We start from the raw sequence: 25229 nt of genomic DNA on the forward strand, positions 1-25229 counted from the left end.
AATAGCTTCTAGAATCGTTATTAGTATTAAGGAACAACATAGGCAGAAACCCACACAAACCTTTTGCTGGACAGATTCTATGACCGTTCTACATTGGATTAGGAGTGACGCCCGAAACTTTAAACCATTCGTTGCACACCGCTTAGGGGAAATTCTAGAAAATACTAAACCAGTCAACTGGAGGTGGCTACCGACCAAAGTTAACGTGGCAGATGACGCAACCAGAGCAAAAACTATTAACTTTAACGAAACTCATAGATGGTTTACGGGTCCGCAGTTTTTCCTTAACGCAGAGACCAACTGGCCTGTAGAGCCTACCAATGTCGATATCCCGCTCACAGACCTTGAAGTGAAGGGGGCATCGGCCACTGTCAACATCCTGAATACAGACCTTCTTCCCTTCATACACCCAGTTGCCGCGAACCCCACACGGTTTAGTGAGTGGACACGATTGCTAAGAGCGACCGCAAGGGCTCATCAGATAGCCGCGTTTTGGAAAACCTTAATTCAGTTCAAACATGGGCAAAATTCCAAAATCCGATCATCAATAGAAAATCAGTCACCACCATTGAAAATAAATGTTAACACACACCCCTCACCAACATTGCCCCATCTCACCGCGTCTGACTTAAAAGTAGCAGAAAATCACGTACTGCAAAGATCGCAGCTCGAAAGCTTTAGCGAAGAACTGAAGAACATCATTGAAGGGAAGCTAGTTCCAAAAACTAGTCGTCTGAAGAATTTAACACCATACTTAGGGACAGACCACATACTCCGAAATAACGGGAGAATCAAATTTGCCCAAGGCATTGCAGACGAAATGAAAACCCCGATTATTCTCGATGGAAGACACGAAGCAGTTCGGCTCTTAGTACATCACGTTCACAAAAGATTAGGGCATGCCAATAACGAAACCGTGGTAAATGAATTAAGGCAGACATATTGGATAGTCCACTTAAGAAGCACGGTTCGAAGACTAGCAAGTACCTGTCGCTTTTGCCATGTGAGAAAAACCCTCCCAAGCATCCCTCCAACTGCAGATCTGCCACCAGAACGACTTACCCACCATGAACGTCCATTCACTTGTAGTGGGCTCGACTACTTCGGCCCGACTGATATCGCTGTTGGACGTCGCAAAGAGAAAAGGTGGGTAGCGCTGTTCACCTGCCTGACGACACGAGCGGTTCACCTCGAAATTGTGAACACCATTTCAACTGATTCTGCCATGATGGCTCTTCGTCGTTTCATCGCGCGCAGAGGAACACCAAAAATTGTGTATTCAGATAACGGAACAAATTTTGTAGGAGCTGCTAAGCAATTGAAAGAATTTTACGGATCACAAATTTTCGACTTCGCCGCAAATAGAGGCATAACATGGAAATTTATCCCGGCTAACGCGCCCACGTTTGGAGGTGCATGGGAACGATTAGTTAGAAGTGTTAAAACGGCACTATCAACCACACTGCTGCAACGAGCGCCGAAAGAAGAAACGTACGTAACGTTCCTAACCGAAGCCGAAGCGATCGTCAACTCTAGGCCTCTCACACATGTGTCGACAAATCCCAATGATGAGGAAGCTATCACCCCATTCCATTTTCTAATTGGCTCCTCATCTCACCTAACCATACCGATGCTTGATGATACCGACCTATCGCGAAGACTGGAATGGAAAAAAGCTCTGAGGCTAGCAGATCACTTCTGGAGCAGATGGGTACGTGAATACTTACCGACCCTCCAACATAGAGTTCCCGTCCCGACTGCCCCTACAACTTTCGTAGTTGGTGATGTGGTTATCATCGCAGATCACACCCTCCCAAGAGGGGTTTGGCCTAAAGGAAGAGTCGTGGCCACCTACCCCGGAAAAGATGGAGTCGTCCGGGTAGTCGATGTCTGTGCAAAGGGCTTCATACTTCGCAGACCCACAAGAAAACTAGTCAAACTTTAAGAAGCAGCATTTAGGAACCGGCCGCGGCCCATCCTTCGTCATACTATCATTATGTACATTCTCCATTTCGTTGCCATCCGATAATTGCATTGTTTTTATTATTATAATACTTAATTTACTAGTTTTCTACCGTATTGACATGTCAAATTCGTCTTGTTTTGTTTTGTCTACCGTATTGACATGTTAAATTCGTCTTATTTTGTTTTGTTCTTTTTTTTGTTTAGGTAGGTACGTCTTTTTCTCCCATTATACTCCACATCCAACATAATTATTTCCCACATCTAGTAACTTCTCTCACCAACTGAGCTTCCACAATTAACAGCAGTTTGTGTGCCACTAATGTCGCACACGGGGGGAAGTTTGTTGTGGAACCTCAACCTTTTATATATCTCGACCTTTTTATACTTTGATTTCCTTTTTTTACATAATAATTTGAATTTGTATTTATTTATCATTCCTTCAGCCGTCAATATTATCTTTCATTACATACGTTTTTCTTGACAACAAAACCCGTGTTTTCGTATAATTTTCCCCTTTAAATTAGATTATACAGTCCGCTATCCAGTTCCCAATAATGTAGGTACTAATTGTGTGGCATTTATGAGCAGATAAAACCATCTGTCCAGATCCGTCATAATTATGCTGTCACAACACTCACAACACAAGGATAACTGCCGCTTAGGCGCCGGAGCTTAATTGGGCGATAGTATTCATTCTCTTATTAACCCAAAAAATATTGACTCTTTCCGTTGATGATATAAATACGTACAAGGGGACACGTTAATGATATTCGCCGAGCCAATATATAAGACTGACATTAAAGACATTATCGTGTTATCGATCAGCGTCCTTAAAACGGTCCGCAATTAGTGGTTTCCTTAAACGCAGTAAGTGCGGACCTCCCGCGCGCCGGCTGGCGCCGCCTCCTGCCTTTATGAAATTATCACTGACTTGAGTGAGAGATAAAGCCAGCTCCGACGTGTTAATAGTGCCTCGCAGCCTCCGCTAACTAGAAGCCGGCAGCACGGCCGCTGCCTGCGCGGCGGTGCCGCCGACTGTTGGTACGGAGCATCTCTAACTGACCTCAACAGAACTAACTGCTAACACATTTGTATATAAATAATTTGGCATACGTGAAGCTTCATTTCGCGTGCTCAACTAATATTCAGACTTCAGCCAAAAATCTAGATCTATGCGATAAAGCCATGTCGTTTAGATTTACGATAAACATTCGAATCTAAATCTGACATGCCTACATCTACATTTTGCGGCGCTGGCGTCGCGGTAGCCGGCTGGCTGTAAAGGGCGATTGGCCGGCCTTATATGGGTCTGTCACTTGGCGAGACCTTTCATAACACTTAATAAGATGCAGTACGACTGTAAATATCGTGATGGATCCGTGAGAGCAGTCACGAGGCGCCCGGAGGCCGTGGGACATCGTCACTGTTTTATTTTCATCGGCTGTTTGTTGTGCCGCCTCTGATTATGCCTTTTAACGAGCTCTCTACAGTAGACGTGGACACAGCTTAGATGTGAGTGACATCTCGCCTCATGATCTATAACTCTATCTCTATGCATAACAAACATCAAAACATTCTCTCGACTGAGATGTTTTATTTGCATAATTCACTCACATTTGTCATGTTTCTTTCCTACTATAAGTAGCTACTTACTTATAAATAAATTCCGGTAACGCATCTATTATTTGCGACGATTCGTGAATATTTGTCTGAAGCGTCCCGCCGCCGCCGCCGTCGCGCTTTACTGGCATTTTTCAGATTCAAGGAGGACTAAGCAGACAGACATTTACGAGGTGCTTGTGGCATCATCTAGGAATGCTGTAGTATATATAAATACGTTATTTTCTTTCAATAGCATAGCTGTAAATGTCAACATGTCGTTTGTACCCTATTTGATTGGGCTAGTTCGGAAAGCTGCCGCAATGCCAGAATGCCACTAATCTCTAGGAAAGTCACATTAGTGTTGTCGATAAATCTTGAAGCTTTCTGCTATTTCAGTGGCCAATGTATTAGCGAAACCACAGATGTACCAACCGGCTGTCACAATATTTGTGTCATTACTGGATTAGTTACGTTATGAGCTAAACACTACAAGAATTGCTGAGAATATTATATACAGGTACGTAATATATACATCTGCAGAGAGATACGCCTCCGACCTTTAGGAATATGAATATGAGTGTTTGTTATTCTTTCATTCCCAACCAACCGACTTTCTGCTATTTCAGTGGTAATTTAGATGAAACTTTATAGGCACACAGACACAGCTAAAATACATCCATATTCCAATAGGTACTTATAACTTATTGTTGGGATATTTTTGCTGTTTTCCGTGAAAGAGTGTAAAAGTCCATCCATCCATAATTACAAACTTTGCCGTTTATTATGTTAAGTAGGATTTACATACATTTATCTACTTTATACTTATTCAGAAGAAGCTGTTTATTGTAAAAATGCTATCTTGTTCTTGTCATGAAGTATAATCTTAGATTACACATTCTGGTCACACGATAAATAAAGTAAGAAATCTTTGTTCAATAAATTTAATTCATAAATCATAATTCCTAATAGGTACAAGATGTTTCTTTTACCTTTAATAGGTACTAGTAGTTACAACTTAGATAAAGATTTACACATTTACTTCATAATGTGAAGATTATACTTTCAAATACTTACAATAATATACTTATTTTAAAATTATAATAGCCAAGTTTTTATTATGACGGTGTAAAGTATAATTAAATATTCTGGACACACATTTATATGGTGATAGGTACATCGTAAGAAGTATTGTTCAATGAATTTAATTCAGAAAATAACATATTTCTTTTACCTTAAACACATACAAACTCATTATTATTGCACCAACGATCTGAACATATTTTTAACATGGTGGAGTAAAATAAACAGTAGTTGACCCGAAAGAAAATGAAAACTACCGTTAAAAATATGTAAAAATTATTCATTTTGTGCTAAAATATTTTATTAATACATGAGTACCTACACTACACATACTCACGACTGTTATCCCCGAAGGGGTAGTCAGAGGAGCATTTGGTATTCGTTCATTGATCAAATTTCACCCTGTACAATAATTTATACTGCAGCAAATTATTGCAATAATTACCTATGATTTCGAACTTATTTAAACTGTCTGTGTGTGTATTGTATACGTTAAATTATCTACCTAAAACGCGTATCAAATATGCAGCTCACACACCGATCGCAGCAAATTGGTGCTGAAAAAATGATTTATTGTCACCATAAATTCTGCAGGTTCTCTTTGTTGATTCAAAATCATTCATCAGTTCTTTTGACTATTTCGCACTTAGGTACTCTCTCAATATACGGGTTTGTAGGTTTGCAGTAGCATCTGGAGGGTTACTCTATACCTACTGACTTTTTTGTCAGTATAGATTAACCCTCCAGATGCTACTGCGAACGAGCGAGAGCTGTCGTGCACTCGGTTAGGTTAAATACAACGGGATAGAGTCGTCGCTCAAAATTTCGTTCTTCGTCATATATAGTGACCCCAGTGGCTGTGGTCATACCGTGCGGCGTCGATCACATCTCGGCCGCGCCGCCGCCGCCGCCGCCGCCGCTCGCCCGCTTTCCAAATAGGGAAGACTACTCCGAAATAGGCATCGCTGGCTCCTCCGCTATCGGGGCCGGCGTCCGACTCGCTCGCCTCCTTCCATTGTCTCCGCTTTTTTGTACCCACCGACACTGATATTGTACTCATCATTGAGGACAACTGCTAAATGATAAATATGCCAGAGCCAGTGGAATGCGGTGTTTCAATAGAGATGTTCTTTATTGCATTGTTGCGAGTAGTTTTAGTAGCCAAACACCTATGCGCCGTAATCGGTGCCCCCGGGTCACAGGCAAGGTTATATTAATTCACGACTATTAGATTTCAGCATTAGGAGGAGATAAAAAAAACCGGCCAAGTGCGAGTCGGGCTCGCGCACAAAGGGTTCCGTAGCAGCAAATAGTTAAATCAACCTATCTCAAAAACTATAAGAGATACTTTGATCAAACCAGAAATCGTTGAAAGAGTTAATTAGCATGCATCACCTCTATTTTTTTTAGAATTTTATACCCCGTAGTTATAAAAATAGAGGGGGGGGGACATACTTTTTACGACTTTGAGAGCTGATATCTCAAAAACCGTTCACTTTAAGAAAAATGTTTTTTAAAAAACTTTATATCATTTTAAAAGACCTTTCCATTGATACCCCACACGGGTATGTACATCGAAAAAAAAATTTTCATCCCTCAGTTACATGTATGGGGGGCCCCACCCCCAATTCTTTTTTTTACTATTTAGTGTCATATTTTTGTAGCGGTTCATACAACACATATTCCCATCAAATTTCATCACTGTAGTACTTATAGTTTCCGAGTAAATCGGCTGTGACAGACGGACAGACGGACAGACGGACAGACGGACATGACGAAACTATAAGGGTTCCGTTTTTGCCATTTTGGCTACGGAACCCTAAAAACTGAGAGAACTCTATGTGGGCTGTGGAATCCGTACCAGCATGTGAAGTGAGTCGGCGTGGTAGTTGCAATTTCTTTTCTAGAGGCGAGGCTGACTCGTCGATCCAGTGCAGAAATGGTACTGATTGATCGTTAACATCAATGAGAGCTCCAATAACTTGCAGTTGCACTCATCAGCGATTTTATTAATTGCAATTGGTGGCCAATTGGAAATGTAGCGTAGGTGCTCAATACCAATAGGAGACACATCTAAAATAATATGTGTATTGAGTGTCTTTTTATTGTGATTCTTCGGTGGGATGCAAAAATAAAACAGAAAAAGTATTACAAATGACGCCACTCAGCGCTAAAGGAATCTGCATACATGTGTATTCCAATGCGAGTACATTTAATGGATGCAAGCTTACGACGTAAATGAAGTCGTGTTTGCAGTCATAGATGCACCGATCACTCATACCGAGAATGTGGCAGATTTTGAATAAACAATGAGATTATGCATGCGTGTGCGCAGGCGGCCCTGAGCTATCGCAGTATTGTATTCAAATCCAGGACTCGTCACCGGCTGCGACACAGTGTGGCCATCAGTCAGCCGCGCCCGCCCCCGCCCCCGCGCCCCCCGCGCCCTTGCAGCTCAACCTTCGCCAATCATTCCGACACATCAATAATCCTCTGAAACAATTCAGATTAAATCAGAAGTGACGCATGAAATCATTCTGACAATGGCATCCGACCAGACGGGACGGTACCGCACACGAGTCCGAATTAATGACTTTCGGAAATCAAATTGTCTACGAACAATCGAGGGCGCGGCGCCACCCGCACGCAAAAACCTCGCCGTGAATTATATCCGCCGCTTCACCCATATATCTTTATTGGCGCTCAATAAAATTTATAAGACAGGCTGTCGGCTCGAGTAAATAATTGTTATCTGGGGTGAGTTTGTGTCACCGACTATGTCACACGAACGTCTCTTATGTAAGCTGACTCACGCCACGCAACCTCATTAGCCAAATATAGCAAGATAGTAATAGGCAAATACAGTGAGATAGGCACAAAATTATGCATGTTATGAATCTGAAAACATCAGAACATAATTTCTGTTTGGTACATGTAAATTTATGCGGGTTTTCGTAGACTTTTACGCGCGCGTGCGCCGCTCGGTTGTTATGTCTGTATTCGTAAAATTGGGTTCCAAATTTAAATTTTAATAAGGGCGATGTTGCGTCGTCCATCGTCGGCGACGGAGCGGCAGCCATCCTGTCACCACGCGGCCGCCGCCGTGTAAATATACCTCCAATATATCACGGAGCTCGCCACAACACTCTCAACTTGGAGTTTTCATCAGATGCAGTCATTAGCTCAGAGTTATCAGGCGAAGATGCCATCTCTCGTGCGAGGTGCTTTGTAAATATTGCACATTATGCGCGCATTTAACTTTACAAAATCTACACGACTCTACATCTACACCTACATAATGACGTGATCAGAATCTTTTCACCAAAGTGCCCTATAAACCCTTCCATAATGTGTGCAATTTGCAACAGCACTATACGTGCCGTAACCCGGGCTGGGCGTGACCGCAGATAAGGTAAACAATTATACGTTTACTCCACGGAAAATACAGATTATCTCGGATAAGCATTATAATCAAGATAATTTACATAATCAAATTATGATATTGATGGCTTATGTAACGTTATAGTAGTCTATCTATAGTAATATATCCACGGTTATCTACCGTCATATTATCTCTAGATACATGTTTGTATAACAATATGTACGTTGTACGTAACTATACGTAGATCATTTAGTTAAGTTTATGAAAATGAAACTGCAACTGATTGAAACCTGAAACAATTGAAGTGACTATAGGTTGCGCAATGCGTTGACAATGAGCTAGTGAATGGTTTCAGTGGTTTCAGTGATTAGCGCGTAGTGGACGCTATAGAGTGTTATTTACGTAAGTTGCAGCACGCGGCGACCTCCGCCGCGCGTTACGTCACGCGCCGCGCGCGCTACAAACCGCTAAAAACGAACGCATATAAACAAAGCTGCACCGCCGACGCCGCCGCCTGCACGCCGTAGTAAATGTTTCACGCCATATTGTACAGTTTATTAACGCAAAAGTTGGCGTCTTCGCTGGCCCATTAATCTCCATATAATTAAATGATCAAGTGAAATTATATTTAGCCCGGGAAACGGGGCCGCACCCACGCGTGTCTCGCGCCCGCTCAACTCGCCCTATCGGCCACCGCGCCTCACCTCATGGTCGATCACCAACACTGTCTTCTGTGCCGGGGCGCAAGCCGCAGGCGCAGTGCGCTGACACCTAGGACTTGTCTCATACGCCCAATCAATAATTTAGTAATCTATTTTAATCCATAAGTACCCAGAATCAGTGACACTCAATAGGCACTATACTAGCCTACTACCGTCGCGTCAGCCAGTAATACCGGAAATAGCAAAGCAATAAAACTCGCTTTCTGTGCCTGCAAATAACGTAAATAGTAAATAGGTTATTGCAAAAAGCTTTCTCGAAGGCCTGATAAACCATTAGGTTTTGTGGCTGCCTTATCGTTTAATATGAGCGTTCTAGCTAGGTGAAATCGCGAAGGAAAAATCTGAAGGCTGATTAACATAGCAGAAAAGCTAGTTTATTGATATAATTGGCGGTTATCTCCCACCCCAGCCGGTGCTCGCCCCGCCCCCCGGCGCGGGCGCAAGCCGCGTGCAAATAAATTGCGATCATAATATCGTGCGACGCGCCGGCCCGGCCCGCGGCCCGCTACAATTAAAATTTGCATTCCTGTCGTTTGATTGATAACTCAGTTGGGTAGGCGAGCCGCTGCCATTGCCGTGCCTAACTCTGCATATCATACTCTACCCTGCAGTCATTCTTACATGCACAATCAGTTTCATTCAACACTGTAAAGTCTGATTGGACTCTTGAGTTCTGAATAAATAAACAGTGAAGTAGACATAAATATTGAAGTAAATATTTGATGCATAACATTGTAGTCAAAATATCATTGAGATGACCTTGGTCGATCTTGGAAGTATGACTATTCTCAGGATGACTGATATTTAAATAGTAAGAAGCTGCTTGGTCATGCACGCGGGTATGTGCTGCGCCTGCGCAGTGCAGGGTGCGTATCCGAGATCCTCACAATGACAAGAAGCCGCCATCAAAGCCTGCCATCTAGAGCCTTGCAAAAATAATAATATTATTTTATAAAACTTTATTTTTACGAGGTGCAATCGTGCGATATAGTCACTCTTCAAGTATTTGTAGAATGATACTCAATAAATTATATGCGATATTTTTGTTGAATATGTTGGCTCGCGGCCACTGATTCCCTCTGGATATTTTGTTATCAACATTTAATATGAAGCATAAGGCTTATTTTAATATAGCCAATATTATTCAGTTTCGAGGAATCCAGATTCGCATAGGTATTATATGTATGCAAAAATAATAAACTCTTCGCCTGGACAATCTATAAGTAAATAGATAAGTTCTTATGCTTTTTGGATAATAAAGCTAGAATCAGGCATAAAATATAACAGTAAAAGTTATTCAGTGTTATTAAGTATTGAACTTAACGATTGCATTACCGACTCATAAAATGGAATTATCGAATTAAGTTAAAAAACTCACTGACCGACCGCCACCGACTGGGTGTTCATTAGTAACTTTTTTTATTTTTATGGTTTCTACAAATTGACGCTACAATATAACGTAAACGAATCAACTTGTCTTAGGAAATACTAGTACGGTACTAAAGTAGAATGATGCATCCTAGAAGAACCAGTCGACATGCGACAGCGGGCCGCCGGTGACCCTGAAGAATTACTCGATAAATAATAAAACTAAATTAATCTTTTTTCAGTAACTGGTACACTGGTGCTCTTCTAGGGTTTGTCAGCGTGGTGAAAGGTTTAGCTAGTAGATTAGTAGTCAGACTGCCCAGGGTGACTGTAAAGTTGATATATCACACAGGAAGGCTCCTTTCATGCATTCCACTTAAGCATAGACTTAAGTCACTAACTAAGCATAGACTTAAGTCACTAACTATGTATCTATGTAGAAGTCAGAATATTAGTTATTTAACACCCCAGCCTTCTTAATTACCTAAAATAATTGATAACTCGAGAGAAAACGTGCCTGCGTCAGTCGCGTGACTTCTAGACATGTTATTATTAAACTTATTAGCCTGAAACCATTTATTTACTTAGAAAGTTCCTGTAAGTGGTCATGTTGAGCATGTAGGGACAATACAGGATGTTGGAAAACTGGTAAGTCGTAGAAAAAAAGTTGTTCAGATTGACCCCTGAGTCTCCCCCTTTCGGATCTTTTGCAACACCCTGCATGCGCCAAAACATCCTTTAAATAAATATGAAGCATTTAGTTGCTTCTTCAAAAATCAATGTATCAAAATGCAATTTCCAATAAGTACTTAAAATCTTATTTCAACTGACTAGATTGTAAATGTAAATGTAATTAATACCATATTAATACTAAACCAAACTGCTAGAAACATACACATTGAAATACATTTAAAAGCCTCACACATCACACATGTTGCAAACGGTCATACCAGACATCCTTACCTTCTTAATGGATGTTAATTAAAAGAATACCGAGCCAAACTAGGCGGGAAGTGATTTCTCTAGCACAAACCGGGAAGTAGGCGCGCTGGCGCCGCCGGCGGTCACCATCAGAAGGCCTAGCACGGAGCGCAAGACCGTACGTCAAGAAGTGATAAAAGTTATCCGTTACACTCGCTTTCGAAGCAGCGCGATGCAAAACTTTTGTCACGACTTGACGTGCGCATCTTGTGCCCCGTGCTAGGCCTTCAGGTCCATATGTGACGTTGCCGTCTGCTGCTGGCATGAGGAAGAAGCCTCCATTAACATGTCGTCTGCAATATGGTTATCGGACAGCTGCTATATCTACACAGATATATAGATAGATGCATATTAACAACCCGAGTATGAATATCTGTCTTTAAACAAATACCTGCCCCGGCCGGGAACCGAACCTGGGACCTTCGGCATAGCAGTCAGGCGGTCACTACTACACCATAAAAAAAATAAGCTCGCAATAAATTGTAATGTTTTCATTATATTCGGATCGCAGCATCACGGTAGCTCTGATATAGCGAACATACCAATGTCACGATAACATCGTATCACTATGTCAGATATGAGTATGAGGAACATTTATGATGACTGTAGTGTGCTACATGGCTAGGTCTTAGAAGGTGTATAATTTTTTGTGACAAAAATGTAAAGATTTTTTTACTATTTCAGAACGCTTAGGCAAAATTGAAGCTCTTATAAAAGCTCAACTTTCTTGTTTTAATTACGTTTACCTATTTTATATACTTACTTACATAAAGTAGGTACATATTGCAAGAAATTCAAGGTCAACAGTAAGTAAGTAATTTTCTTTTACGGACGAAATGCAAGGAGAAAATAGTACAATAACAACAAATGAATGAGGGAGTGTTGAAATGACGCGACTGCGCGGGAGTGCGTTGTTTACGCCGCGCGGCTAACTCGCACAATTGGAACAATTCACCTTAATACAATTGTTGGACTCGTTTAATACATGTTAAAATTATTGCACTCCTGTGGTGAATACCATGTGATTTAGTTTGTGAAGCTTCAAGTCGTAATTTGTGGTACAAATCTGTAGCCATCGATTCTGCTTTATTACATGAAAATAAACAAATAAGTTATTATGTATTTTTTTCTGTACGGTTAACATTTACATGTATAATTGAAAATGGCTAAATGATTCATTCGATGAAATCTGCGATTATGCGAATAAAATGAATAGTAGATATTGCGTGTGTGAGTGTAACCCGAGCCGGCCAGGTGCGACAACACTTATGAAAATTAATGGAGCCCGCAGACCGCTCGACGTCTCCGGCTGATTAGGAAAATAATACAAAACTGCACAGCCGATAAAAACTCGCTTTTGTTACGCACTCCTTGTTCGGGCAGGGACGGACTAGTCAAACCGAGCGCTGCGTTTTTACAACCCCTTTTTACTGCCCCACACACGCTGCTACAACAATTTGATTTTAATTATGAATCAGCTAGTCCGTGAGATGCGGTTCATACATATTTCTCCATACAAATTAACAATATCAATTAAACGACGTGACACAAAGTCTATCGCGTCGCATCCCGTCTACTAATTTAAAACAGCAGTAATCAGCTCTTTTTGCGCGTGAAGTAATACGTTTTATGGAATTGTCCGCCGCGGGGCGGTCACGGGTACCGCGCGGTTAATTGATGGTAAATTCCTTCGTACATACTTGCTTTATCATTAGCATTACAGTAGTCGATTTATAGAGCACAATTTACATTTACAAGACACTCGACACGGTTGTAACGAACACCTCCGAACAGTAGATAAACATAAATATATGGAACGATATACCTCAGTTTGTGTATTTATTGTTGCATGACAATAATTCTTATTAGCTGGTGCGTTAGTGGAGGCTCGGCGGACACCTGGCGGCGACACCTGACACCCAGCGCCTCCGCCGCGGCCTGCTGACGTCACGCGCAGCCTGCGCCGGCCCTGACTCACGCTGCTGCCGCGGCCAAGGTCTCCAACCACTCAACTAGCTGCCAAATATAAAAGAGGATATTATGTCATTTGTACTCACTCTTCGACGCATCCCAACAAACTTGCTAAAATTATGACAGTGTAGATTATGCCACTTCAAACGATATGCAGATGCTGTAATTACATCTTTAACATAGTAAATTATGTCCCACGCGCCTGCTCGCAAGTAATTTCGAAAAGTAATCGCTCGAAGCGAATGAACTTGAATCCTGTACTAAGTTACGAGTGTAAACTAGTCAGTGCGCCGGCGTAGCGAATGTCAAAATATCCTGTTTAAGGATAATTCGGAGCGAACAATTTATGTCCTGCCCACGCGCGCTGAAATACGGCGCATGGCTCTGCAACCCTTTTAAGTAGTGCAGAGGATTTATTGAAGCGACTTGAGCAATGAGCATGCCTGAATAAGCGAGCCATAAGGTCTTCTATAGACGTTTGCTCCGATGCAGTCGCGACCATGCCACCTCCTCTACAAAAGGACACTATGGATGGACACTATATCTTGGCTCGATCTTCGTATAAAGTCTGTATTTCTCGAAACACATTCGGGTCGTTGTATTTCGATCATAAATTTTGGTAATGCACAGATTGAGTATATCTGGCACTATTTCCGTATTTCCATATGCAGCGGCGGCGGGTGGAGCGGACGCCTCATCAGCGAGGAGCTGGCGCAAGGCCAGCCCGCCGCCGCCGCCGCCGGTGCGCGGGAGAAGGTTACGCGATGTCTCGCCACGCTTTCAAAGCCTAAATTGTGTTGGAGATAATATATTCACAAGTCCATAGAGTGAGCAATATGAAACAGTGTGTGCCGGCCGCGTCTCGAGTGGAGCGCGTTGGCAGGCGCGAGCGTTCATTGTATTGAGATGGGACGGTCGGCGGCGTGATGAGCGATGTGTTCTTGGCAGAGCTGTATTGCTTCGTTTCCTTCCTATACGTACCGAGCTATGTTATCTCCGCTAGCATGGGGGCGCTGGGTGCGGCTGATTGCGGCTTCCTCCGGCGCCGGCGCCCCTCATCCTCATTACAGCCTCGGCTCGTGCACATCCGACGTCACTTCACTCTCTGATTGATGGATTTATTAGCCTTTCACTTGATGCGGGAATTATTTTTATTTTCTTCACATGTCAATTGTGGAAACTTAAATCCATTGAGATCCCTTTTATCTCTACAGCAACAACATCCTGTTTGTGACACAGATGGGGACTTTATTTTGTCTGACGTCATTCCCTTGAAGTTTGCTGCAACGAGAAATATCTTCTATTATTTAGAAGGGAGTCGTTAATTTTTTATTCTTCACACAAGTGCATATTGTGATGACGACTTTCAATCTACACAGTATCCCTCAACATAGTAGTAATAGAACAGCAGCCAGCCTAACAGTGCCTGTAGCTAGCGGACTCTACCATCTCAAGTAATTGCAGATACATTTCCGATGGCAACGTTCAATTAACAATTGAGAGTTACAATTTAGTTCTCACGCGACGTGTCATGCGGTTATCAGTGGAAGTGAAGTGGGGTTAATTAAATAGTTAAGCAGAGATAAAGTTGTCGTCTATTTATAGAGGCGACGCGTTATCGAGCAATCTGATAGCGACGTCAGCCATGACACCCAACTCCCGGCTCCCGTTGTTTACACTGCGTCTACTCGCGTGGAATGTCACCAGAACTTTCTACGGTATTTTTCAACGTTGCAAATAGATAAATAATTTACGGTCTCCCCATCCTAACCTGAAATATACTCAAGTGGTTCTTGTTGTTCTTTTGTTTCTTTTTTATCTAGATGTGTTAGATTAAAATATTAAATAACTTAAGTGCGCTTTTTTAATATGTTACTAAGTAGGTACTTCTGTACACTTATCTGTGAAAGCTTGTCATTAGCTTTAAGATACCTGTTTTCATGTATTAATTATTTGTGTAACATGCTGTTAGCTTTCCTAATAAAATAAAATAAAATAAAAAAAATATTTTTTTTAAGTACCTGCCCGTATGTGAACCTTAGGTCGTAGACAGGGGGTATGCCAAACGGTTTCACTGTAGCGCAGAACAGAAATAACTCTACATAACTCTAAAAAATTAATTCAAGTCTGCGGACTGTTATGTTCTTGTTACACAACCGACCAATCAATATTATAAGCATGATGCTAACGTTTTTTTGGCACCTTAATTATTGTTTCGATCTCTGAAACTATATACGACTGTACCAGACCAGGCACTAAATATTTTCTGAGGAAATACTGCATGAGGAAAGCCGAGGAAGGTAGCTGTAATGGCGCCCCTTGGGAGAAGCGTCACATAAGCAGTGATTTGATTGATGCGTCTATGATGTGATTGTAAAGGTTTTATACGGCTTCCAAGTTATGAAAATTGAGCTGAAATTTTGCTTTCTTCTCAACTCTCTGTGAATGCAAGAAAATTAAATAGTATGTACAAAGTTTCAACATTCTTAATTGTAACTGATATGCTAAATTAGTGTTCAATTTCAATCCTAACTAATATTGTCTGTTACTCTTTCACGCCAAAGCTACTGGACGGATTTGAATGAAATTTGGTATACATATGGTCTAGACGCTGAGAAACAACATAGGCTACTTTTTATTCCGGATTTCCCACGGGATTTTTTTTAAAGGCGAAGCGAAGCTCACGGGAACAGCTAGTAATAAATAAAACTACCTTAATATTTTTATTAAGAGTAAGTAGATGCTAATATGAACGAGTTTGGTCTAATGAGACAGTTTGTTTACAACACTAGCTAGCTGAGGTAGCGTCCAACAATATAAGTTTTTCAGTCATGTAAACCTCTGAAAGTGAGTTTGAGTCCCACTGTACCGTGTCTATGAGTTCCGCTATACCTTGCTTATGAGTCCCACTGTACCTTGCCTATTAGTTACACGTGTATTTCTCTTATCGATATTGTTAATAAACTGTTCGATTATGTTTTTAATCAGTCACAGTGACTAATCGTTTACCATCAAATAATATTTATATTGCTTATTTCGTTAGGCCGTAAACGATTTCTTTTAACTTATTTTATCTGCGTTTTTTATGTACTTAATTGAAATAGTCATTACGATTGGATAATATCGGGTGTCATTTTTGTAACTTGTAATCGTTACATTACGTTTTGTAATTTGTTTGTCTTTAAAAACTGAAGAAACTTCCATGGACAGCTTATATTTTTCAATATACTCCACCACCATCGCCTCAGAAATGTGGGGGATTCCGGAATAAGAGCTGTCTATGTCACTTCCAATCCAAGCCTTCTTACTACCACCTCTCAACAAATAGAAAGAAACGAGTAACTATAGAACATCTCTCCGTAATGATAATCTTATTATTTCTGTATTTCCTTTCTTTCTTTATACGTTGTACATACAATAAAATATATTGTAACTGAATTGTTTCAGAATGCCAGTTCGGCAAGACGCCGAAGGAGCTGGGCTCCACGTGGTTCGCGGACCTCGGGCCCCCCTTCGGGATCATGTACTGCATCAAATGTGAGTGTATGTCGGTACGTATAACATCATCCTTTATCTAGCCTATGAATACGACATAAAAAGATTCACTTTACACATGTCATAAAAAAGGCAGTTTCTATTTCTAACCAGCCAGCTCACTTAAATGCATTCAAAAAGCCAACGTTGTTTGCAACGCAGTGATCTCCACTCTGACACGCCGCTTCGCTTTCCATCGTGATGCATTTGAAAAGCCAACGTTGTACGCAACACAGTTCACTCCACTCTGACACGCCGCCTCTTTTTCCACCAGGTCCAGAAGAAGCGGCGCGTGGTGGCGAAGGTGCACTGCCGCAACATCAAGAGCGAGTGTCCGGAGCCGTCGTGCGACACGCCCGTGCTGCTGCCGGGCCGCTGCTGCAAGACCTGCCCCGGGGACGTCAATTGTGAGTGATACTACTAGTGAGCATAGGTTCAGAGCATTTTTTTCGTAGGTGACTTTTTAAACCATTGAGGGTGGCGAGCTGTCTTGCTTCGTCAGTATAATGCCAGAGCAAGAGATCAAAGATTAAATTTTGATTAACTTTTTGGTGCAAGCCACCCTGATAGCAATGTTTTCCTAGGCGACTTTTTGTAGCGATGCAATCGCGCGGTCGCATCGATGCAGTTGCGATGCGGTAGCGCGTGGTAGTATTGTATTTTTATACAAAAAATATGTAGTTAAATTTGAAGTTAAACCAAATTCTACTAGAGCATAGATGATTATTGAATCAATAGCATTTATTATAAGTACTTATACATACATAAGAGCCTAAATTTATTGTTATTCTCAAACACCCAACATTAAGAGTCAGACCAGAAATATGAAAGAATATAAATCTTAATTTACATTCGAAAAGAAAGCGCCACACATATCATATCACTAAAAATAGCTTCCATAGAGCAATGTCCTATTTATCTAGAATATTCCGTAACACGGCGCCAGTGGCAGTCTCTGATAGGAAGTAGCCGTGTTAAATACGGTTTTTGAAAGCGTTTTATCTTACTTTTTAAACAAATGGCGGTGGACACTTTAAATCCTCATTTTTGGTATCTTAATGTTAAACAGATATTATAAGTAAATTTTATACGAAATAATTCCAAAAAATGAAACCACAAAACCATAGAATAAGGAAATACTTATTGCGTCAAAAACTATCGCTGCAACGTACTACTGACCAATGATAAGGTGATGAGCTAATTAACTTTTTCATTAGAAACACTCCTGAATATAATCATGTAAGTAGAGTATCATAGAAGTATGTACATACAGTATGTACAAGATTTTCACCGATATGTTCTACACAAAATGTAGGTTAACGTTTGTTAATGCTACACGTTAATTGCTAAAGTCGTTGGAATATGGAGTTAGGCCCGGAGCGACGCCACCGCGCCATCGGCACCTTTATGTGAGTAGACGCCGCTCGCAATCTGACTGGCATAAACCTAGACGTAAACTTTACGACTTCTGATTTAGCTGAAGCTTGTTAGCTCAGCGGGGTTACTCTTGCTTGACGAAGAGAAGAGCTGCAAAGCGATCGGTAGTTGGCGTGACGATATAGATACGTGGTTAGCGCCACAGTCTGTTTTCGTGAAGCTAGAGTGAGTTTATGATCGCCGTGTGATGGAGAGGATGTGGAGCAGAGCAGTTCGTTAGATTCATATTGTGGACTCATTACGTGTTATTTGACTGTTCTAAACTTAATCAGTATTTTGTGCCATAATACATTCACGAGCATTGAAAATGTTCCGTTAATATAGCGCCAAAAATTGGGCATTTGGCTTTTTCTGGGTGGATCTTTTTATTTGCTCGCGGGTGTAGTGGTTGCAAAATTGGTTAATTAGAGATAATAGATTACTTTTGTAAAAAGTTTGAAAATCTTTTAAAAGTAACATCTAACAAACAACATGCCATCAGTGAGTAAACTCTCACCGGTGATAATGATAATGGTATTGTGGACGAGATAGCGCATTTGCTGAGTGAGATAAGTGTGATCGCATCAGTGATCGGCCCACGGCAGCTGTCGCTGATCACATGATCACGGTGGAAGCGTGGAGTGCCTCTCTATTCCGCTTTATCGGATGTTTATGTAGAAAAACCCCAAGTTTCAAACTATATTTTGTTAAATCTTTTAAACCATTTTAGGTATTTAAAATCATTCACATTTGAATTAACAATATTTTAATTTCGAGCAAATTCGAAAAGGTTCATGCATTATTTCATGAATGTATCGCGTCAGTTAATAAAAGCTGATTGTGAACGAGCGCCGCAGTGTGCGGGAAAATTAGTTAATTGAAACAAAGTATCGCGCTAATTTGGCGACGACGTAAGCGACAACGATACAAAATTGAACACCACGTCACATTCAGGAAAAAATTGCCCATATCAATTTTAGCTGGTGCTCAATAAATCTCACTTGTTAGGGGTCTCGCCTCCGACAGCTGAATTCAGGACAGACGAAGCGCCGCCGTTTCAGGACGTATTTATGCGATTGACACACTCTATCAATAACCACAAATGCGATACTTAAAGCCATAACATTCCAGAATTATAAATAAATAACTTGCGCGAACATTTTTCGGAACACTCGTTTGGTTGTACGCCGCAAGAAATACTGAAAAAGTGCCAATAAATAACTTAACGTTTAAATATGGAAGAAAAAAAGATCAACAACGGTATCTTGTGTTTTTTTATGTTCTTTGAAAAGAATTTGCAATACTGATGACGTCAGAGTCTGCTGGTGCGATTTCCCTAAAGAACCACAACAACGTCACCAGTTAAAAGAATCAACATCAGTTTATTGTAGCGTTGGTATAGAACATACGCAATTTAAACTTGTTACTTATGGTAGACAGCAATGTAGAGACGTAATATGTCTCGATGAGGCAAATTTTGGTTAGTTTTTCATCAGATGACGTTAATGGATCTTTATAGTTTTTTTTTCATTTAAATTTGGAATACATTGGAAACAAATACTGGCTGGCAACTGGTTAGTGAGTCACAGGCCATCTGTCGCGAGCAGCAGTGCGCGTATGAATGTAAGTTGTAGCTTTATGGAGTTTATGGATACGATGTAGGTATTCTGGCTTTGATGTCGACTATTATGTATAAATATGCCGATTATGCCCGTCTCGGTCGTGTAACATGACACTTATGTGTATAGCTATAGGGTTGCGTAGTGCAGCATGGAAAACGCTGTTGTTACAGTATCTATACAATATTATGTAGTATTTTTCAAAAATTAGGTTAGAAAATCAATTTTTATATTTACATGGAATCGTATCTGAAACTGAAAATACGAAAATTTATGTTAAAATATTTTGTAAGCCGACAGAGTTATCGTGGAGGAACTTTTTAAAATTCTTTTGTTTACAGACACTACATTATGATGTAAGTATATACCAATAGAGGGTACTTTCGATGTATACAGATATTACAGATGTTGAGTCCACACGATCAAAGCTTAGAAAAGTTTTTGTCAATAGGCCAAAAGTAATGAACATACGGAACTTATTTAGGATTATTAAACACACAATCAATATGGATTATGCTACGTTTATTAATATCTGTGAATAAATTAAAGGCCAAGTGTTTCGATATTTGAATAAAATAACAACTTGGTAGTAATTAATTTGATTGTAACTAATTTGTAAGGCTGCCAGTTTTTGCTAAGATAATTTTTGTGTCACCTGAGGGGTAGGTAGGTAGATCTCCTTTTCTTTACTCTATCTTTTCTGATACATTTAAAATTCAAATGCGTTAAAAATATAAACGAATTCGTGCTATGAGTTTATAAATATACTTAAGTCTTTACCTTAGTTACTTTTGAGCTACGACTGTTATGTTCAGATACTAGTTCTTATTTTAATAGGTATGATATGGACATTGCTACGTAAATAAGCATATAAGTACTTACTTACTTACTTAAGTACTTTCTTACTTTGCGAAGGTATCTCAGGTTCGATAAATGGTAATACTGTTAGTTGCATTCCTCGTTTTAAAACAGGCGTCTGAGATACCGTTGCTTGTTTTTCTCGTGATTGCCACCGTCCATCATTTGGCAAATTTTGCCGACATGAAAGGGCCTGCGCGCGCGCCGCCGCCGCCGCCGCCGCAGTGACAGCGGTGACAAATGACGGATGATGCGTGCCCGCGCCGCTCCCACACCGCCGTCGTCACACGCTCGCAGCAACTACTCGCACTTAACTACCCATAAAGTCACATCAGCTACAGTAGAAAGCTTCATCAAAATTTCGCGCGTCCAAATTCAGCCGTAATCGAAAGTGGAAACAACCATAATTCGTAAAAGACTATTTTCGACAAATTGCCATATTTTTGAATGTCGAAGTGAACTCTCGCTTTATGGTCACACAACAAAACGAAATGTGCTTATGCAAAATTTGGATTCGGCATAACTGTATTTCCATACAGGAAATGATAACTACACGCATTGTAATTTTACAATCCTACGCGATCGTAACATGTGTGGAGGGAAGCGTGGGCTTAGAAATATTGTGTGATGTCACGACGACTCCATAATGTGTGTAACTGTACACACTGGCCATGCGACTCGGTGATAGTATACCTGCCGCCGCTCATGTATCATAACTAACTTTGCTAATACCTTCTATAAGCACACCTAGGCGTGCTAGGTCACACCAGGCAGCATTACGCTAGGTTAGTTGGTAATATGAGTGGTGTTTTGATTGTAGAGTTGGACCAATCGGACGACAGTGTAGAGCTCGCTGTGATTGCAGGTCTTCTCCTCATCTGTACTCATTATGGCGTCACCTAGCTAGTGCAGTACCGCAACCTGCCCGTTACTAGGCCTCCCCCGGCTGCGTCGAGCCTACTGCACCGTGTCATATATTTTATATTCCTTTTACCTATATGTGTACCTCCATGTATTAAGTAGTGCGTACAATACCGTAACTCGGGCATTGCTAATACATAATAAATAGCGCACTATTCGAACTTTATCAAGTATAATAAGGAATACGAAGTGATAAAAACACTACAATTATGTATCTGCAATTCAATTTCACTACCTATGAATGTATTTCATTACATCTCATTACGCATGAAAAGGGTTAAAATAAAACGACGGCTTACTTTACTCAATGTTCTTATTGCCGGCCCAGAGGCAACTATTCGTATAAATTGTAGATTTTAATACTTATTGAAAATAAAATGAATATTTATAGTAATGCCTTACTAACTAGCACATAATAATGAGTCAATAAAACATAAATATGCACCGCAAACTACAAAGTAAAAACGGAACGTCAATTTTATTTACGTCTGCATTCGCAAATAGCTCGTAGTATTCTCATGAAAACTGAAAGTTTGTTTCACCTATTATGCTATTTTGAAATGAACGTTTGACGTACGCATATTTCGCATTCTAAACTGAAGCGTTTCAACGGAAATAATAGTGTTTCCGATTTCCTCTGCCCAAGGCAAAGCCTTTAGTTGCAATTGTTATTTTCCTATGCATTTCAGTATACTGAGAAAACATACTGAAATATAGCCTGTGGTCGCTAAACGTTGTTTGAGGCGACTCATTTAAAACTGATCTCTACTATTAATTGATCATAGTTTGAATACTTGTGAATTTCTAATTTTTGAATATTTCTCTACAAGTCTTCGTACTTTTTTCTTCTTTGAGAACTTGAATGGCTTGTCAAAATATGTTTGCTACGGGCAGCGCGACGGCCGGCGGTCGAGCGTCGCTGAGTCTGCCTCCGCGGCCCATAACTATATCGAGAGACGGGGGCATTACAATGGCATTACTCAGATGCGCAGGGGCCGTTGCAGAAATGGCACCCCTCGCCCCGCGCGCCGCGCCCCCGCCCCCGCCCCGCTGCACGCTGCCGATGCTGCAAATATAGATGGTGCTGGTGGTTATTCCGGGCGCGGGCGTCGACCCGGCCGCCGCGACGCCGTCTGTTCCTTTTTAGCGGCTTCTTATAACATACCCACAAGCATTTTTTGCGAATTCAAATCGACAGTGTCAATGAACGCGTGTGGTTTATTTACTTTGGCGATTTTTTTCAAGAATGCTTTTCTCGGAGACTTTGTTTTGTTTAGTTGTTTGGGTGACTTTTTTGGTATTTAGGTAGCGCGCCTCGAGTCGGCACGTCGCGTCGTAATGTAAAGGGGTGGATTTCAACAAGTCCTAAAAAATCTTCATTTCCGTGGACTTTTTTATCTTAAGGTTTTTTATATTAGAAAAACGCTTTTATTAAAGTTTTTGTTCATGTTAGTGTTCTTACTAAATGGGTAGCAGATAAGTTAAAAACTTAACGAGATACGGATGATTAAAAATTTCGTGCCACGGCGATGAAACATGCGTTCACGGCAATGAAACAAGCGTCCACGGCAATGAAACAAAGGCCCACGGCAATGAAACAAACTTCCACGGTAATGAAAGAACTGTATACAATGGAAATAAAAAAATCAATCCACTGCATTTTTTTAAAAAGACTGTGAGGGAAACGCAAACTTAGACAGGTATGTATGGCAGAATTATTTGGATAGATATTGGAACGAAAGAAAGAACGACAGTATGTATAAAAAATAAGAATATAGTATGGAATTCTCTAAGTAGCATTGTGGGGTCCGTATTGCGACGTATGAAAGAAAATGTTTCATTTCACACTAATAACGTTCACAAACCTTGATATCATAAACCTTTCCTATAACATCTATATTTTCATAAGGTATAACATCCAATTTTTATACTGTTCATTTTATGTAAAATTCAGTAAATATACTATAATATGACATAATCTGTGCAGAATTACACAACACCGGCAAAACACCTAGCACCAAAATATAAAGATAGGTGTGGTCAGGTGCACATGTTGGTCAGCTAAGCGTCCCCCTACATAGCGCCAATAATAATAACGCAGTCAAAACTCCTTGCACCAAAACCTAAACATAGAGCGTCTCCCCATGTAGCCCCGCTTCGCTTTTGATGAACATGTGCACTTAACCGCTCCTCCTCGCTTTTCTCGTCATCGCACCTATCTTTAGGTTGTGGTGCTAGAGGTTTTGATGGTGTTGTGTAATTTAACACAGATTATGTGATATGATAGAATATTTTATGAACTTTATGCTAAATCATAGTATATTTTAATTGGTATAATAATATGAAATGTACATGTTATCATCATCAGCCTATAATCATCCAATGCTGGACATAGGCCTCTCCCAAGGAGCGCCACAACACTCGGTCCTCGGTCTTCCGAATCCAGCCACTAACGGCTACCTGCCTAAGCTTGCATATTTTGACAGCTATGTTGGTAACCTTAGTCCTCTGACGTATAACCTCTTTTATGATACCATCCATAAGAGAAACCCTAAGCATAGCTCTCTAGATTTAAAGTCACTCAGCGTGCTATGGATAGCACGCTGAGTGACTTTAAATCGGTGGACCAGTCCCACCATCAGTGTCCAAATCAGTGGACCATCAGTGTCCAAATCAGTGGACAAAACAGCGAGCGTTTGTAAACTGACGACGCCGTATGTAAACGGCGAGATCATACAAAATGCCTGCGACATCTGCACCATATTTCATAACTGGCAGGGCGCAATGGTTGAAGACTGTTGGATGCGCCTTTCAGCCTCCTTGTCGAAGTTGCTTCTGCCTAGCCGAATAGTCTGCCTCCGGTAGTCATATTATTGCACAACTTCGATAGTTGTCTCACGAACGATCACCGGCTCCGGTTTTATGTGAACATTCTACATGACTTTTGTCTTGCCCAAGTACATACGGAGGCCTACACGTTGCAAGCAGCATTAAGGCCACTTAGCATCCAGCTGAGTTCCTGCAGAGATGTATGTTCTATTATATTCTATTCTACTATCTGTGGGAGGTGTAAGTACCTGCACCTGGCTCTCTCGAATGGGACCTTTGTGCAATGTGAATATTCTATTCCAAGGTCTAAGCTGCCTTTCTAAGCTTGGACCATTTCCCACCACGCTGGTCCACAGGGGGTGGCTGGGTTCACATATTATCGAGATGTGCTAAATCTATAGGTAGATATGCAGGATTCGTCACGATGTTTTCCTTCACCGTAAAAGCGATGGTATACATTGTATTTAAATTCAAAGGAACACATTGGTACATGTCAGCGCCGGAATTCGCACCTGCATCACTGGCGTGGGAAGCGGGCGCTTACCCGACTGAGCAACCACCGATCTTATTTATACATAACGTTCATTATAATTGATTCCATTGTTATTATTAATGTAATATTATATATTTCGTTTTTATACATCTCGATACGCACCCGTCTTAACGCACTGCAAAAAGAGGTAATTTGACTGGTCCTGTAGGTAATATGTCAGTGATCGCTATTACCTGTATTACAGGTAAAAGATGGTAAAGATATGTTACTTTGCCTAATCATACATACCACGGCGACGAAGACATAAGTCACGGAAATGAATAACCTGGCCACGGAAATGAATAACCTAACCACGGCAATGAATACAAATTATTTTACAGGACATGGCAATGAATTTTTTTTCATTGCCGTGGCTTTTTTTTCATTGCCATAGCAAATATTGGCCACGGAAGCCACGGAAATGAAAGCATGGCGATGAAAACCAAGGC

At 40.9% G+C, this 25229-nt stretch overlaps 1 protein-coding gene across 1 annotated transcript in view; it reads left to right on the forward strand.

The window, feature by feature from the left end:
* The window catches only part of LOC105391700 (dorsal-ventral patterning protein Sog), a 65172-nt gene that overhangs the window by 14240 nt on the left and 25703 nt on the right, over positions 1-25229 (forward strand). Inside the window, exons 2-3 of the mRNA XM_038114782.2 lie at positions 16519-16622; positions 16880-17012. Of these exons, the coding sequence (XP_037970710.2) occupies positions 16519-16622; positions 16880-17012 (237 nt within the window). The remainder of the gene's footprint in view (positions 1-16518; positions 16623-16879; positions 17013-25229) is intronic.

Source organism: Plutella xylostella, chromosome 8 (genome assembly GCF_932276165.1).
Source record: "Plutella xylostella chromosome 8, ilPluXylo3.1, whole genome shotgun sequence".
NCBI lineage: Eukaryota > Metazoa > Arthropoda > Insecta > Lepidoptera > Plutellidae > Plutella > Plutella xylostella.